Source organism: Ovis aries, chromosome 4, assembly GCF_016772045.2.
Source record: "Ovis aries strain OAR_USU_Benz2616 breed Rambouillet chromosome 4, ARS-UI_Ramb_v3.0, whole genome shotgun sequence".
NCBI classification, from domain to species: Eukaryota; Metazoa; Chordata; class Mammalia; order Artiodactyla; family Bovidae; genus Ovis; species Ovis aries.
The window spans coordinates 6,230,154-6,245,649 of record NC_056057.1 but is presented as its reverse complement, the minus strand read 5'-3'; the positions used below and the strand labels follow the sequence as shown (position 1 = coordinate 6,245,649).

Below are 15,496 nucleotides of genomic sequence, written 5' to 3'. Positions count from 1 at the left end.
ATGTAATCTTTGGGTTTTATTTTTTCCTTCCAGTTATGTTGCCCTCTGAGATTCCAAAACTCCCCACAGAATTGCCAGTGAGAGGGTTTCTTGGTGCTTGGAAACTTCTCTTTTACTATTCCCTCCCTGGGACAGGTCTCCATCCCTAACTCTTTTGTCTCTTTTTATCTTTTATATTTTGTTCTACCTCCTTCATAGGGCTGCCAATGGGCTGCCTTTCTGGGTGCCTCGTGTTCTCCAACAGCGTTCAAAAGTTGTTTTGTGGTATCTGCTCAGCATTCAAATGATCTTTCAATGAATTTATAGGGGAGAAAGTGGTCTCTCCATCCTATTCCTCTGCCATCTGAGGACCGCCCCCTATTGGTAGACTTTTTGATGATGGCCATTCTGATCAGTGTGAAGTGATGCCTTAGTTTTCATTTGCATTTCTCTGATTAGTGATGGTGAGCATTTTTTCATGTGCCTGTCAGCCCTCCGTATGTCTTTCAGTTCAGTTCAGTCGCTCAGTCGTGTCTGACTCTTTGTGACCCCATGAATTGCAGCACGCCAGGCCTCCCTGTCCATTACCAACTCCCAGAGTTCACTCAAACTCATGTCCATCGAGTGGGTGATACCATCCAGCCATCTCCTCCTCTGTCGTCCCCTTCTCCTCCTGCCCCCAATCTCTCACAGCATTAGAGTCTTTTCTAATGAGTCAACTCTTTGCATGAGGTGGCCAAGTACTGGAGTTTCAGCTTTAGCATCATTCCTTCCAAAGAACACCCAGGACTGATCTCCTTTAGAATGGACTGGTTGGATCTCCTTGCAGTCCAAGGGAGTCTCAAGAGTCTTCTCCATGTCTTTAGAGAAATACCTATTTAGATCTTTCAAGTAGGTTTTTTTTTATTGAGCTGTATAAGCTGTTTGTATATTTTGAAGTTTAATTTCTTATTGATTGAGTCATTTGCAAATATTTTCTCCCATTTTATAGGTTGTCTTTTCCTTTGCTTGGGACCTATTTATTTTTATTTCTATTTGGGAGACTGAACTAAGAAAACACTGACAAGATTTGTCAGAGAATGTTTTGCCTATGTTCTCTTCTAGTTTTATGGTGTCACATCTTACATTTATCTTAAAGCCATTTTATTTCTGTGTATGATGTGAGAACGTGTTCTCACTTCATTGATTTATATGTCACTGTCCAACCTTTCCAGCACCACTTGCTGAAAAGGCTTTTCTTTTGTACATTGTAATATTCTTGTCTCCTTTGACACAGATTAATTGACCATAGGTGTGTGGGTTATTTCTGGGCTCTCTATTCTGTTCCATTGATCCATGTATCTGTTTTTTTGCAATACCATACTGGATTAAGGTAGAATTAAGAATAAGCTAGAATGAACAACCACATGAAACAGTGGAAAAGAAAATGATCCTTCAAAGCAATGAAGGCAGAATCAAACCAGAAAGAGGAGGATGCACAATTATTGATCAATCAGGCTTTGTAAGCCTGTATTGTACCACAGGATTCTCATTCTCCAACAAGATAGGTACAGACTACTCTCATTTCACAACTAAGACTGAACGGTCAGGGGGGGCTACAGTCCCAATCAGTCAATGACAAAGTCAGAGTCTAACAACATGGCCCTCTGGTTCAAGTCCATGCCCTTTACAAGTACTCCACCTTATCGACTCGTTGACATGGAGGTAGACAGGATAAGTATTTTGGAAGTGAGAAAATGAATTAGAATTTCAAAAGGATGGCAAAGACAGTAAGTTGGAATAGAATTTCCCAAAGAATACACTTTAAAGAACCATAATCAGATGAATAAGAAAAACATTTAAAAATCCCTGATACTAAAAATGCAGATACTCTACCTACCAATATTTTTAAGCACTGATATACAAATGAGTATGTCTGTTGGTAAAATGTGTGTATTTCTACAGAGGAAATGTATCTTTCAATGATATTAAATACAGGTAATGTTTGCTTCTCAAAAATAATGGATAAGGATAGTGACACACAAAACACTTGAAAGCAAAGAACTCAACCAAACATTACCATATTCAATCAAGAGAATATTCATAATGTAGAGAAACAAGGAAATTTCAAGTCTAAGTTTCAGGAAACTTCCTACCCAAACGCCTCAAGAAACATACCGCAAATCACAAAAAGCTGAGAGAAAGAATGCTTCTAGTGTAACACAGAAACAACTGCCACGTGACTCCCTAGCTCAAATTTTCTACAGAAATCCAATGTTATAGTGCTGTTATGTTTAATGGAAAGGGACATAGATAGTAAGAAATATAGTGAAATGCTTAAAGATTTTAAAAGATACAACAAGAAATTAGGACAAAAGACATAATACCCAAATTATACTAAAAGATATATCTCAAAGGCAAAAGTTAAAAGTTGGAGAAATAAAACTTTTAAAAGAGCATAAAAATAGCAGGCAGACCAAGAATAAAAATTAAATATAAATTGCCTAAATTCACCTACTAAAAATTTCAAATTTCATTTCTTACATTGTATTGTTCTCAAAACACCAGAACATGAAAGTAATCTCCATGAAAACTGTATTGTTCACTGGTCTATTTTCACCACCTAGAACACTGCCTGGCATCTGATAATTTTTTTGAATGAATGGATGCAAAAGAATGCCAACAAACCCTGCATCTGTCCAGCTGGTACAGGTAAACAGGCACTTTTGATTCAGTGCATGTGGGAATTTTACACACGCCACTGTCACTGTTTCAGAGGGCAATTTATAATAGAGCACGTGCTAGAAGCCTGAAAAAATCCTTAATCCAAGAATTTTATACAAGAAATGTATATAACTTTCAAAAGATCACTAAGGCATTTAATATATTTTTGTTTACAATAAACAAAAGGTGAACCTAATGACCTGATTTAAATGTCCTCCAACAGAGGGCTGACTAAATCATAGGCCACCCATACCATAGGATCCCAGGCACTTACATAAGGGAAGATGTCATAGATGTTAATGTGGAAGATGATGATGACTCATATACTTTAAAGAAAAAAGCGAACTACAAACAAGAACACAGAGCACAACCCTACTCCTGTATAAAACATCTGGAAGAAGCAACACAAATGTTAACAGTGTGTTCCTCAAAATGGTAAGGTAACTGATTTTTATTTTCTTTTGTTCACCTCTATTTTATGTTTCTACACAGAACATGTATTATTTGTAATATGAAACAGTCTATTTGAAAAACCTAAGAACATTTTTGAATGAAACCAACCCTACAGGCTATAGTGTCAAATAAAATATTAATTGTAAACATCACCTACCCCCTAGAAAAACACATTCTTACCCGTTCTGTTCTGTGGATGCCTCTGATATTAGATTACACCCATTTCTGAACATGTTCAGTCTTGGTAAAGGAAGGAAACCATAAGAGGTTACATGCCAGAACAAAGTAAAAACTGGCACTTTTACTCTAGCTTTGGTTGAGATCATTAAACAACAGTAAACAACACTCAGTTTCTAAAGTAAACCACTATACTAGCCAACACTAAGCATGATGTGATCCTCACAAGAAACCGTCTTCAATAAAACATGCATGTAAGTCAGATACATTTTCATACACAAATCACATTTTTAAAAAATTTGTTTGAGCTTACTATTCATCACAGTATACATCCTGAAAAGACTTCTTAGCAACAAAACAAAAAAAGTGCATTCCTATCTTGTATGTATAGGCTTAAATATCAGGAAACAACTGGAATGAAAATTGAGCTTATATTAATATAGTCTAAGTCAATCAATTGTAAAAGTTAACATATTGTTATATTTTATTTTAAGGTACAGATTCAGAATATACATTTCACAATTCATTAATTTCCTTGCTATAATAAAAAGGGGAAAGACAAGACTACAAAGATGCCATCCTAAGTGTCCCATTTATTTTCCACAACCGAAAGTCCTATTCCAGTTTTCATAAAGCTCTAAATCTTCAGGAGACACACTAGGTCGCACAGCTCTGAAAGCATTTTCAAAGTCACTGTAAGCTATTGGGCGAACTTGATCAGGCGTTATGGTGGCAATGTCAACGGCCTGCAAACTGCGAATAGGACCCAGAGACGCCTCCCGGCACAGCTGAGTCATGTCTGCCCCAGAGAACCGGTCAGAATGCTGCACCACCAGCGCGAGCTCCTCCTCACTGAGGCAGCACTGCTCCTTGGACATCAGATTAACTACTATCTGTTTCCTGGCTGAAGCTTCTGGGAGGGGAATATACAGCCTTTTCACCAGCCTTCTCCGGGCAGCCTCATCAATTTCTTGTGGCCGGTTGGTTGCTCCCACCACTAGAATACGGTCTTCAGAAGATGTGGCTGCCCCATCTAACTGAACTAGAAATTCGGTTTTTATCCTTCTAGAAGATTCATGCTCACCATCTCCACGTTGAGATAACAAGGAATCAATTTCATCAATAAATATCACAGCTGGTTGCTGACATCTTGCTACAGCAAACAATGCACGGACCATTTTCTCCCCCTCACCCACCCACTTGGAAGTCAAGGAGGAAGCAGAGATACTGAAGAACGTTGCCCCAGCCTGACTAGCAATACATTTGCCAATCAGAGTCTTACCAGTGCCAGGGGGACCAAAGAGCAGAATGCCTTTAGGGGGTCCTCGTAGGCCAGTGAAGATGTCTGGCCGCAACATGGGCCACACAACTATCTCCTTTATGGTGGCCTTGGCAAATTCCACGCCTGCGATATCTTCCCAGTTTACTGGAGGTCCCTGATCCATAATCTCATTCATAATAAGTTCAATCATTCTGGGCTCCAAGTTCTTCAGACGCTCGTCCATGGGATGTGCTGGGTCTGCAGCACCTGCACCCTGAGGCTTATACTGCATCCCCCCACCCAGATCTGCCCCATCTTGCTTAGGTACAGGAGGAACAAACTTTCCAAATATCCCTCGGGATCTACCAGCCCCCAGAGACTTTTTCACTCCACCATATGAAGACCCTGATGCACGCTGGGGCTGGTGGTGCTTTTTCTGCTGATCTACCCATAACTGTTCCTTTGCAGTTTTAAAAGCAGGCAGGCTGCTCTCCCCTCTTTGGCCATTATCTTCTGTTTTACTAAAAGCCTTATTCAGTATTGGGGTGGAAAGTGCATCAGTGGTGCCAGCACCGTAAAAAGCTTTTCTGTCCCGTGTATTTTCACAGAAAGAAGGAAAACAAGACTGATTAGATGAGAACACATTGAGACCTATATTGCCTTTTATAAAGCTGTTATTTTCCGTTTTGACATTCCCAAATAATGGTTTGGCATGGAACTTTGCAAGGGCTGACTCACCAAAAGGTGCTGAGGCTACAGGACACGTCTTAGTGGTGTTAATGACCAGAGGTGGCTGGGCACTCTGAGGGCACTTCAAAGAAGGACCACCCTCTGCAAACTCTTGAGTCCTGTCAGCACCATGGGCTGAGTTAGTCAACAGGTTGCTCTCCCCAGAACCACCACAAACGCTAAATGCAGGAAGGTCAAAGACAGTGGCCTCTTTGTGGATGACTAGTGATGCATCAGCAGGCGCCAACTGAGAGTCTTTGGATTTCTTGCCAGCACGCATCATCTCCTGCACATTGCTCAGTTTGAACACATTATTTACTGTCAATCCAGACTTCCATTTGTCACTGTCAGTTTGCTGAGATCTTGCAAGAGTTAAAATGCTTTCTGCATAGTTATTCAAGCCAGTTTCAACATTGTCAGAATCAATAACTGCAGAATATTTCTCTGCATATTTTCTGAACAGTGTAGTAGCACAGACCTGGGAGATATCAGAGTTTGCCCATGCATACTGAATGCGGAGTATCTGCGCTCGGTAGGCATCTGCCTTCTGTCCAGGTGTACATGTACCAGATGTAAGTGCAAAGTAATTCTTCTGCCAGTCACTCAGGTGTACAGACCTGGAGCTGGAGGCCTGCATTTTAGAGGCTCTATGACAAATAACAAAGAAAAAAAATTCAGTTTAGAAGAAAACAAAGACATAACACTTTTAACATACTTTTAAAATCTTTGCCCATCTTAAGGAAAACACACTGGACTTTTTATTTATGAAGCAAATTTATAAGGAAAGGCTGTTTATAGTGGAAAAATCTATTTAACCATAGCTTTCAAACATTCAAGATATAAAAGATTAAAGAGTCAATAATGCTCTGTTATGGGTTAAACTGTTTCAGTTATATAACAATTTTCCCTGTGAATAGGAAAAACATTCACAAGGTTTAGAGGGTGGTGTCAGTGACCAGAATGCCCAGTGGCATTCTGAGGGCACTTCAAAGGACCACCCTCTGAAAAGTCTTGGGTCCTGTCAGGGCCATGGGCCTAGGTAGTTAATAGGTCACTCTCCCCAGAACCACCACAAACACTAAATGCAGGAAGATCAAAGACAGTGGCAGCAACATGGAAAACAATGGAACTAGAGACAAGCAAAGCAAAACAAACCAAGTCAAGCAGAGAGGTCTAAGTCTGGTCTCTAAGGACAGTCAGAGGAACAATGTCATGGTGGCTTCTTCCTACTGCTGGGCCTTCAGCTTTATCTGTAAAATAAGAGAAATCACTGTGAGAATCAAGTCAAATAATGAATATGAAAATAGCTGAAAATTACTATTAGCCTCTTTACTGCACAAATGCAGACACTGAGGCTGAGAGTTCAGAAACTTAAGCTGAGGTCACACAGCCAGTGAGCAATGGTGCCAGAATTCACATATGAGCAGTTTCACTGCAGTTCATGTGCACTTTACCATGGACAAAATGCCCCTTCACAGTGCCACCAAAGGTCACAGATAACAGACAGGAACAATTATCACACAGTAAATGTTTCCAAGGATTTGGAACAGGTAGATGAGCACTTTAAAACACGATGCCCCAGAATCTCTCACAATTTCCCAGTTCCACAGGATTCTTTACAAAGCGAAGCTGTTGTGATGAAATATGAGAACCAGTTGGTAGTAAGGTGCTTTATTTTAGATCTTTTCCCCCTCATGCTAGTCTTACAAGCCTCCTTCCATTAAGTTAAAATTATTTTTACAGAACTGTAGATGAATGTTGGTGGATATGTAGAATTTACCTGACAATCCACAAGAAAAATGTGTAAGAAAATGTTGAAGCTTCCTAAGGGTACTGCAGTAGAGTAAAAACCAAGAACTTTATGTATTTTAAATTTTACTTTCGAAATTACATGTAAATATAGCTTAATAATCAGCAGGTTCTTTTGGTGCAAGAGCCATGCTTAATACAGCTTTCTCCCATGAAACCTACAAAGAATCAGTCATATTGTAGTAGGCGTTCATAAACCTCTGTAATATTTTTGAAAAAAATAAACAACACTAAGATCCTAATTTGCTTACAGCTATAAAGTCAAAACTAGAACTGACATCTCGTGACAATTTATCCCTCTTTCCACTATTCCATTTTACCCTATTTTAATCCCACAATACCAGAAGTGAGAAATTGCAAGAAAGGTGACTTGGAAGTCACTTACAACCAACTTTCTTGTTACTATGAACATCCTATTCCTCTCCCACAGCGTCATCCCACCTTAAAATCATCTGCAACCCTGGGATTCTTCCAAAGGCTCAGCATTCTAATCACTGTCCCCCAATACCCTGCTCTTTCCTTTCCACCCTCTCCGATTTCTTTAACATTCACCTCTCAAGTCTTCCTTTTTCCTTTCAACACAATCATTCACCGAAGGGACACACAAACCAAAGACGGCTTGGCCAGCGCCCCTCAGCAGCACAGCCTGGCCCCGGGCACCACTTCCTAGATCTCTACAACGTTATTCGGCAGTGATGTATGAGATGCAGTCCCATCTTCTGGGGTTTTCCCTGCCCGTTGTAGGATGCGCTGTTGATCCAGACGGTAGGTGCTTCCCAGCACACCGACCCTCCCCTTGCACCCGGAGGAACGTCCCCGGGGACAGTGGTCACCGCGCTGACCGGGCTGCGGATGGCGGACCCTGCGGCGCTCACAGGGAGGGACCGCCCACTGCCCGCTGGCCCTGACCTCGGGTGCAGGCCCTTCCTTCTGGCCCCAGGCCTGGCTCCGCCTCACACCGCAGAACCTCCGGAGAGCGCCGCCCGCCCGGCCCCCGGGACACCGCCTCCCCAGAGGCCGGCTCCGGACCCGCCGCTGCTGGAGCCTTACCAGCCGGGAGACCACACTCCCGGGTCGGCCTGCCCGCACATGGAGCCACTCGCACCTTCAGCCTTCCCGGCCCCGCGCCCCACCCCGGCCTTACCCCTCAAGGCTCTCCCCGCCAACCTGCGGCTTCCGAAAAGCGCGCGGACCGTGTGCGCCTGCGCACTGCTGCCGATTCAGCCCCGCCGTGCGTGCGTGCGTGCCGGCGTGCGTGCATCCCGGCGTGCGTGAGTCTGTGAGACACTGAGAGCGCGGGCGGGGAAGCGCTGTAGGCTTCCGGGGGCGGGGTCTGAGTGCCGCCCCGGCCCCGCCCCCGTGTCTCGGTTACCAAGCTCAAGCTCTGACCAGCTCCCTGGGAGAGTTGGTTTGGTTGTTTCCCTTAGGAACGAGCCTCCCTCTCACCCATTTTTAAACTCAGAATCCGCATCTCAAATCCCCACGTCACTCAGCCAGGGCGTCCTTTTGTTCCGTAGGTCCTGGAGGACTTGCTCCTGGAAGACTGGGAAGCATGCCCTTCTTCCCAGGGACTGTCCTGGCGCAGGACAAGGAACGGAATACCCCTCACAGCCACCTCTGGGTATTGAGTTCCGTTTCTGGGCCAAGTGTGTTGCAAGTTGTCTCAGCTGCTTTATGACCCATTTTGAACTCAAATAAGAAAATCACTCAAATTTGTTTTTTCTCTAGCATCATTTCCATAGTATAAAATACATATAAAGTAAACAGCAAGTAATAATTCATTAGCAAAAAACATGAAGTAAGAAATGAGCATGAAAATGATGTATAACATAACCACATTTAAGAATGTATTCCAGTATCAAATGGCAGAGTTCAACGAAGCAAAAAACCACACTTTTGCACCAACTTAATAGTTCATGCCATGAGTCACCTGGGAAGTGTGGAGTCTGATGGAATGAGCTGAGGGGGTCACAAAGGACCATCTTCCCGCCTTCTCATCCTGCCATCATCCTACCTGGGCTCATCATCTCAGTGTCCCAAGGGCACACCTACAACCCCAGGAACCTGCTGACATATTCTGGTTTAAAGCAAGAAGGGGCCGCGCTGGGGAAGAGGGTGCCCTCCTGAGTACCTCTCTCAGAGAGCGAACAGGAGACGCTCCTTGGGAAGCCACAGGGCCTCCTCCTCTCCTGCCTGTGGGCACTGCTTCCCCAGAAAGTGAGCGCCTGGCACCAGGGATGGAGAAAACGAATGTGCAGTTCCTGGAGCAACTAACAGCAGCTGACATTGAAATGCAGTCCTAAAGGAGTGTGAGATGGAACACTTCTTTTAGGACCTTTCTTTAAACATTTTTTAAAGTGGGTATAAAATAAAAGGGAATGATTGGACAATACCTTTTAAAAATAAACAAGGGAAAAGGGTAGCTCACAATTCATCTCTTGGATTAGATAGTAACAAAAGACTTTTTATTGTAATTCTTCATAATATACTAAATAATTTACTAGTTATTATAATTACCCAGAAAAAAATGAAAATTAAAAACATTATCTTAAGACCAGCTTAATAGCTTTGTTTACTAGCTGTTTTTCTACTTGTATATTTAGAAATCATATCAATACTACATATTTGGGAAATAGCAATTTTCAGTGATTTTCATCACCAAAGTTTTAGTGATAGCATTTTGGAGAATTTGTATTATATAAACCACCACCTTAGCCTCCGAAGAGTACTGTTCATGTGTGTGTGTGCTAAGTCACTTCAGTAGTATCTGATCTTTGCGACCCTATGGATTGTAGCCTGCCAGGCTCCTCTGTCCATGGGATTTCAGGCAAGAATACTGGACTGGATTGCCATGCCCTCCTCCAGGGGATCTTCCAGGACCCAGGATTGAACTTGCGTCTTTTGCGTCTCCTGCATTGGCAGGCGAGTTCTTTACCTGGGAAGCCCATTGTTCACATATTAAAATTTCTCCAAGTGGCATTAGCATTGCCACTTTACTTTTGCACATTTGACAGGAAAGCATTTCCCAATCCAGCAGTTTTTCCTTCCTGCATAGTTGGCAAAAATCTAACTCAATTCCATGCCCTGTATGAGTTTCAACCTCCCCCTCATCTATAAAACAAGAATAAGCATCTATAACCCAATATGTTATTGTAAGAGTTATGGTTAATATGAGCTCTAATACTTACATTGTCAAAGCAGACGCTGGCACATTGCAGACATTCAGCAGAAGCTGTGATGCTGTATTATATTTATTGGTACTACTAGTGTTATTAGTGATATTTGGGGGATTCAAGCCCTAATCTAAAGCAAGACCTTTTCTGTTACAAATGGGATATTTTAGAATACTGTCCTAATACTTTAGCATAATTTGTAAGAGTGTAGTGCTTGAGCTAGGCAGGTCTTCCACTTTCCTTCTGAGACCATACACTGTTTTTTGTTATTCTTGTTGTTGTTTTTCTGTTTAGTAAAAAATTTTAAACCTTCAAGGGAAGAAGTTTTCACTTACAGCAAACAGAGTCAAAGTTCTTGGTGTGAGGGATTCTGAGAGCTGGCCTCTCATTTCCATATTCATGAATATTATAAACATGATCTCCAACAAATGTCAAAGCACACTTCAGTAATCTCATTTGTTTCTAAGCAGAGGGAGAATATGGCCTCAAATAATGCTCATCTTCGTCTGCCAGGAGAGTCACTTTAATTTTAAAAGTGGTGTGTTTGTAGGTCCAGGGAAATGGATGCGGTGGAGGGGATGTAGAAGCAGATGGAACAAGAGTCAGTTCTTTCTGGGTGGGATTCCTGATTGCGGCTGGACTCTGACCAAGTTCCCACCTTTCACCTCCTTAACTCAGCATTAAGGAAGAAGGCAGAGTGAAAATTGAGGATGGAGGGGATGAGTCCCTGCCTCCACCAGAGAAGTAAAGGGTGTGTGGACCTGGAGTGAATGAGATGTGCAATTTCAGTAACAGGCTTTCCCTAGCTCACTGGATGAACCATGAGGCTCTGACAGGCTCCCTGGCATCAGCAACATGAACGGAGCTGGTGAGTGGGGAGATGGGCCTCCCCTGAAATGGGTGGACAGAGCAGGAAAGGAATGACACACTTCTATTGCTTTCCTCCTGAATCCTCTGCCAACATGAGTCCATACCTCTGGTGCTTCCAGTTTAATACTGTATGTTGTGAGTTGAATTGTATCCCCCTACCAAAAAACATACATACATCCAACATCTGTGAATGTCACCTTATTTGGAAATAAGATCTTTGCAGATGTAACTGAGTTAACCTGAGGTCATACAGGATTGAAATGGACCCTAATCCAGGGAACCGATGCTTCAGTAGAGAAGAAGGAAAGAGACACAGAGAGAAGACGACCACCTGAGGACGAGGCAGAAGTACGAGGTATGCAGCCACACGCCAGAGAACACCTGGGCTGCCAGAGGCTGGAACAAGGAAGGATCCTCCCTGGGGCTTTGGAGGGAGTGTGGCCTGGCTGGCCTCGCCACTTCTGGATCCTGGCCTCCAGAACTCTGAGAGCAAATTTCTTTTCTTTTCAGCAGCCCTAGGAAGCTAACACATGGTATTCTTTTTTTTTTTTTTTTTTTCAGTTTTCTAACACTTATTCCCTGGAATTTGAGAATTTTTGTCTATTTATTTTTTAATATAAATTTATTTATTTTAATTGGAGGCTAATTACTTTACAATACTATATTGGTTTTGCCATACATCAACATGAATCCACCACAGGGGTACACGTGTCCCCCAACCTGAACCCCCCTCCCACTTCTCCTCCTATCCCATCCTTCTGAGTCATCCCATTGCACCAGCCCCAAGCATCCTGTATCCTGCATTGAACCTGAACTGGCGATTTGTTTCACATATGATAATATACATTCAATGCCAGTTTCCCAAATCATCCCACCCTCACCCTCTCCCACAGAGTCCAAAAGAGTGTTCTATACATCTGTGTCTCTTTTGCTGTCTCACATACAGGGTTATCGTTACCATCTTTCTAAATTCCATATATATGCATTAGTATACTATATTGGTATTTCTCTTTCTGGCTGACTTCACTCTGTATAATAGGCTCGAGTTTCATCCACCTCATTAGAACTGATTCAAATGCATTCCTTTTAATGGCTGAGTAGTACTCCATTGTGTATATGTACCACAGCTTTCTTATCCATTCATCTGCTGATGGATATCTAGGTTGCTTCCATATCCTGACTATTATAAACAGTGCTGCGATGAACATTGGGTACACGTGTCTCTTTCAGTTCTGGTTTCCTCGGTGTGTATGCCCAGCAGTGGGATTGCTGAGTCATATGGCAGTTCTATTTCCAGTTTTTTAAGGAATCTCCACACTGTTCTCCAAAGTGGCTGTACTAGTTTGCATTCCCACCAACAGTGCAAGAGTGTTCCATTTTCTCCACACCCTCTCCAGCATTTATTGCTTGTAGACTTTTGGATTGCAGCCATTCTGACTGGCATGATATGGTACCTCATTGTGGCTTTGATTTGCATTTCTCTGATAATGAGTGATGTTGAGCATCTTTTCATGCATTTGTTAGCCATCTGTATGTCTTCTTTGGAGAAATTTCTGTTTAGTTCTTTGGCCCATTTTTTGATTGGGTCATTTCTTTTTCTGGAATTGAGCTTCAGGAGTTGCCTGTATATTTTTGAGATTAATTCTTTGTCAGTTGCTTCATTTGCTATTTTCTCCCATTCTGACGGCTGTCTTTTCACCTTGCTTATAGTTTCCTTTGTTGTGCAGAGACTTAAAGATCTAAATGTAAGACTGGAAACTATAAAACTGCTGGAGGAGAACATAGGCAAAACACTCTCCGACATAAATCACAGCAGGATCCTCTATGACCCACCTCCCAGAATTTTGGAAATAAAAGCAAAAATAAACAAATGGGACCTAATTAAAATTAAAAGCTTCTGCACAACAAAGGAAACACATGGTATTCTTATGCCAGAGGGGCTGGTGCTAGGTGGTGGAGGCAGAGTTCAGATTCTGACCCCACTACTCATGAGCTTCCTCCAAGGACTGTGGGGGGATAAGTGGAGCTGACCTCTGAAGGGCATTGAGGCCAGAGCTGACCCCAGGAAAGAGCGCCCAAGTGATAGGCATTGTTATGGGCAAGCCCTTTGCTGGACATGGGTTGCACAGATTAGAGCTTCTCACAGAAAAATAACCCATGCTGTTGGTGGTGTTTCTACTTTGTAATTTAGGCAGATTCTCTTATTTTCATAGACTGTTGGAATCTCAGATACAGAGAGAGATTAAAGGTCATGTACTGTAGTTTTCAGTCTCTTGGAAGAGTTTCCCCCACCATTTCTCAACTGTTGATTTTCCTGTCTCCAGCCAGCACCCACCGAGGTGGAGCATTTACTGACCTGTGAGATATCACATTCTATTTGCTGATAAGTTGACGTTTCACATTGAAAATAACTCTCCCTCTGTGTCACTTGCTCTTTGAGGCACAAAGACTCTTCATGTCAGAGTGAGGGTAACATTTGAAGACAGTTACCAAGTAAGGCCTCTCTGTGTCTTTCCCAATAAAATATTCTTCCATTTTAACACTCCTCATGTGACTTGGCTCCTCTCTAATGCCTGGAAATGTCACTGAAACTTGTCCTCTGTTCACCTGTGCTGAACAGAAATGCAGAGACAGAGTTTTCGGTGACGCAGAAAAGAATAGGTTTGTTGTTTTGCCAGGCAAAGGGGGCCATGGGAGGCTAATGCCCTCAAAATCATGTGTCCTGCCCTGGACGGGGTAGTGAGGAGTCATATAGTGTTCAAGGACAGGGCATGAGCAACTTGTGGACATTCTTCCGGTGGGCTGGTGGTGAGGTAATTAGGAGTCAGCGTCGTCAACCTTCTGGCTCCCTCTGGTCTGGGTTCCATGTGCTTGTGAGCAGCACACAGTTAATTTCCTCACCTGGTGAGGGTCTCAGCCTCTGCAAAACAGCTCAAAGGACATGGCTCAGAGTATTAGCTATAGTCCCTGAGGGGGAAATAAAGTCCTTGACTTTGTTTATTGGCTCACCTACTATCATTTTGTCTTGCTTGACTGTTTTCCTTTCTGTATTTTCTCACTTCTCTGAATAAATTTATTCTTAGACTAAAGTTCTCTGTAGACAAAAGGCAGGTGGAAGACACATGTGGGGATCTGTTCTGGGAAGGCCTCATAGGGTCCTGCTCGGTTACAGAGATATCACCGTCTCTTACCAATGGCAGGGTCTGGACGTGACTTCAACAGTCTGGACATTTTTGGAGTCTCCTGTATATGGGGTGTATATGCACAGTCTCCTATGTATGTCGTGAGGTCCTGTCTATATGAATTCACTGTTCTTTTCTTCCTCCTTTCTTCTTTCCCCAACCATCCATTTTGCATCTCTGCCTGTGGAATCACACTCAACTTCCTCCAAAATGATAGTTCCAAATTTATCCAATTCACACAAGCAACTTACTGTCACAGTACTTTCTTATTTTTTCTACTATTTATGACAAGTGTAGGTGATGGCAGGTGACACAGGAATACTGAAGAAATAAGTATTGATATCAAATGCAGTTTAAAAGAAAGCAAAAAAATGTTCTTATATAGCTGGAGATTTCCATGATTGAGAAAAGCAATGAAACAGTCCTTAGACCAAAAAGCCATTAGGCAAGCTCCATTCCTTTCCTCAAATACAGGCCTTCTGAATAAAAGACCAGCAGTATTTGTTGCTAACCTGGACTCTCAGGTTAAGGGGCATAGGTATGAAGTCCATGGATGGTTGGAACCTGCTTCCTCTGGGGTCTTCCTTCTTATCCCTTGGGATAATCAGCCCACCTCTCCTTTGTTTTCAACTTATTAGTTTTTAATTTAATTTTTATTTTCTATTGAAGCAAGTCACTCCAGTATTCATGCTTAGAAAATTCCATGGACAGAAGAGCCTGACAGGCTACTGTCCAAAGGGTCACAAAGAGTCAGACACAACAGCATGAGCACACAGATAGTTGATTTACAATGTTGGGTTAGTTTAAGATATACAACAAAGTGATTCTGATATACAGATTCTTTTCCAGATTCTCTCCCCATATAAATTATTACAGTTCCCTGTGCTATAAAATGGGCTTTCCAGATATCACAGTGGTAAAGAATCCTCCTGCAATGCGGGAGACCTGGGTTTGATCCCTGGGTTGGGAAGATCCCCTGGAGAAACGAGCGGCTTCCCACTCTAGTATTCTTGCTTGGAGAATTCCATGGACAGAGCAGCCTGGTGGGCTACAGTCCATGGGGTCGCAAAGAGTTGGACACAAATGAGCTACTGAGCACGCACACACATGCTGCCTAATAGGCCCTTATGTTTATCTATTTTATATAAATTGCCAACATC

At 42.6% G+C, this 15,496-nt stretch overlaps 1 protein-coding gene across 4 annotated transcripts; it reads right to left on the bottom strand.

Moving 5' to 3' along the window:
- Positions 1-3,105: 3,105 nt before the first annotated feature.
- Positions 3,106-8,325, bottom strand: FIGNL1 (fidgetin like 1). Of its 4 annotated transcripts, none has more exons than XM_042248337.2 (3): positions 8,162-8,325; positions 6,458-6,552; positions 3,106-5,949 (listed from the first exon to the last, which is right to left on the bottom strand). In XM_042248337.2, exon 3 carries the CDS (start codon positions 5,937-5,939, stop codon positions 3,906-3,908), a length of 2,034 nt encoding a protein of 677 aa, XP_042104271.1. In that variant the 5' UTR covers positions 5,940-5,949; positions 6,458-6,552; positions 8,162-8,325; the 3' UTR covers positions 3,106-3,905. The 4 variants fall into 4 exon arrangements, with proteins under 4 accessions (XP_042104271.1, XP_042104270.1, XP_042104273.1 ...); XM_042248336.2 differs by having other exon boundaries at positions 8,256-8,325; XM_042248339.2 differs by having other exon boundaries at positions 8,279-8,325.
- Positions 8,326-15,496: the final 7,171 nt, after the last annotated feature.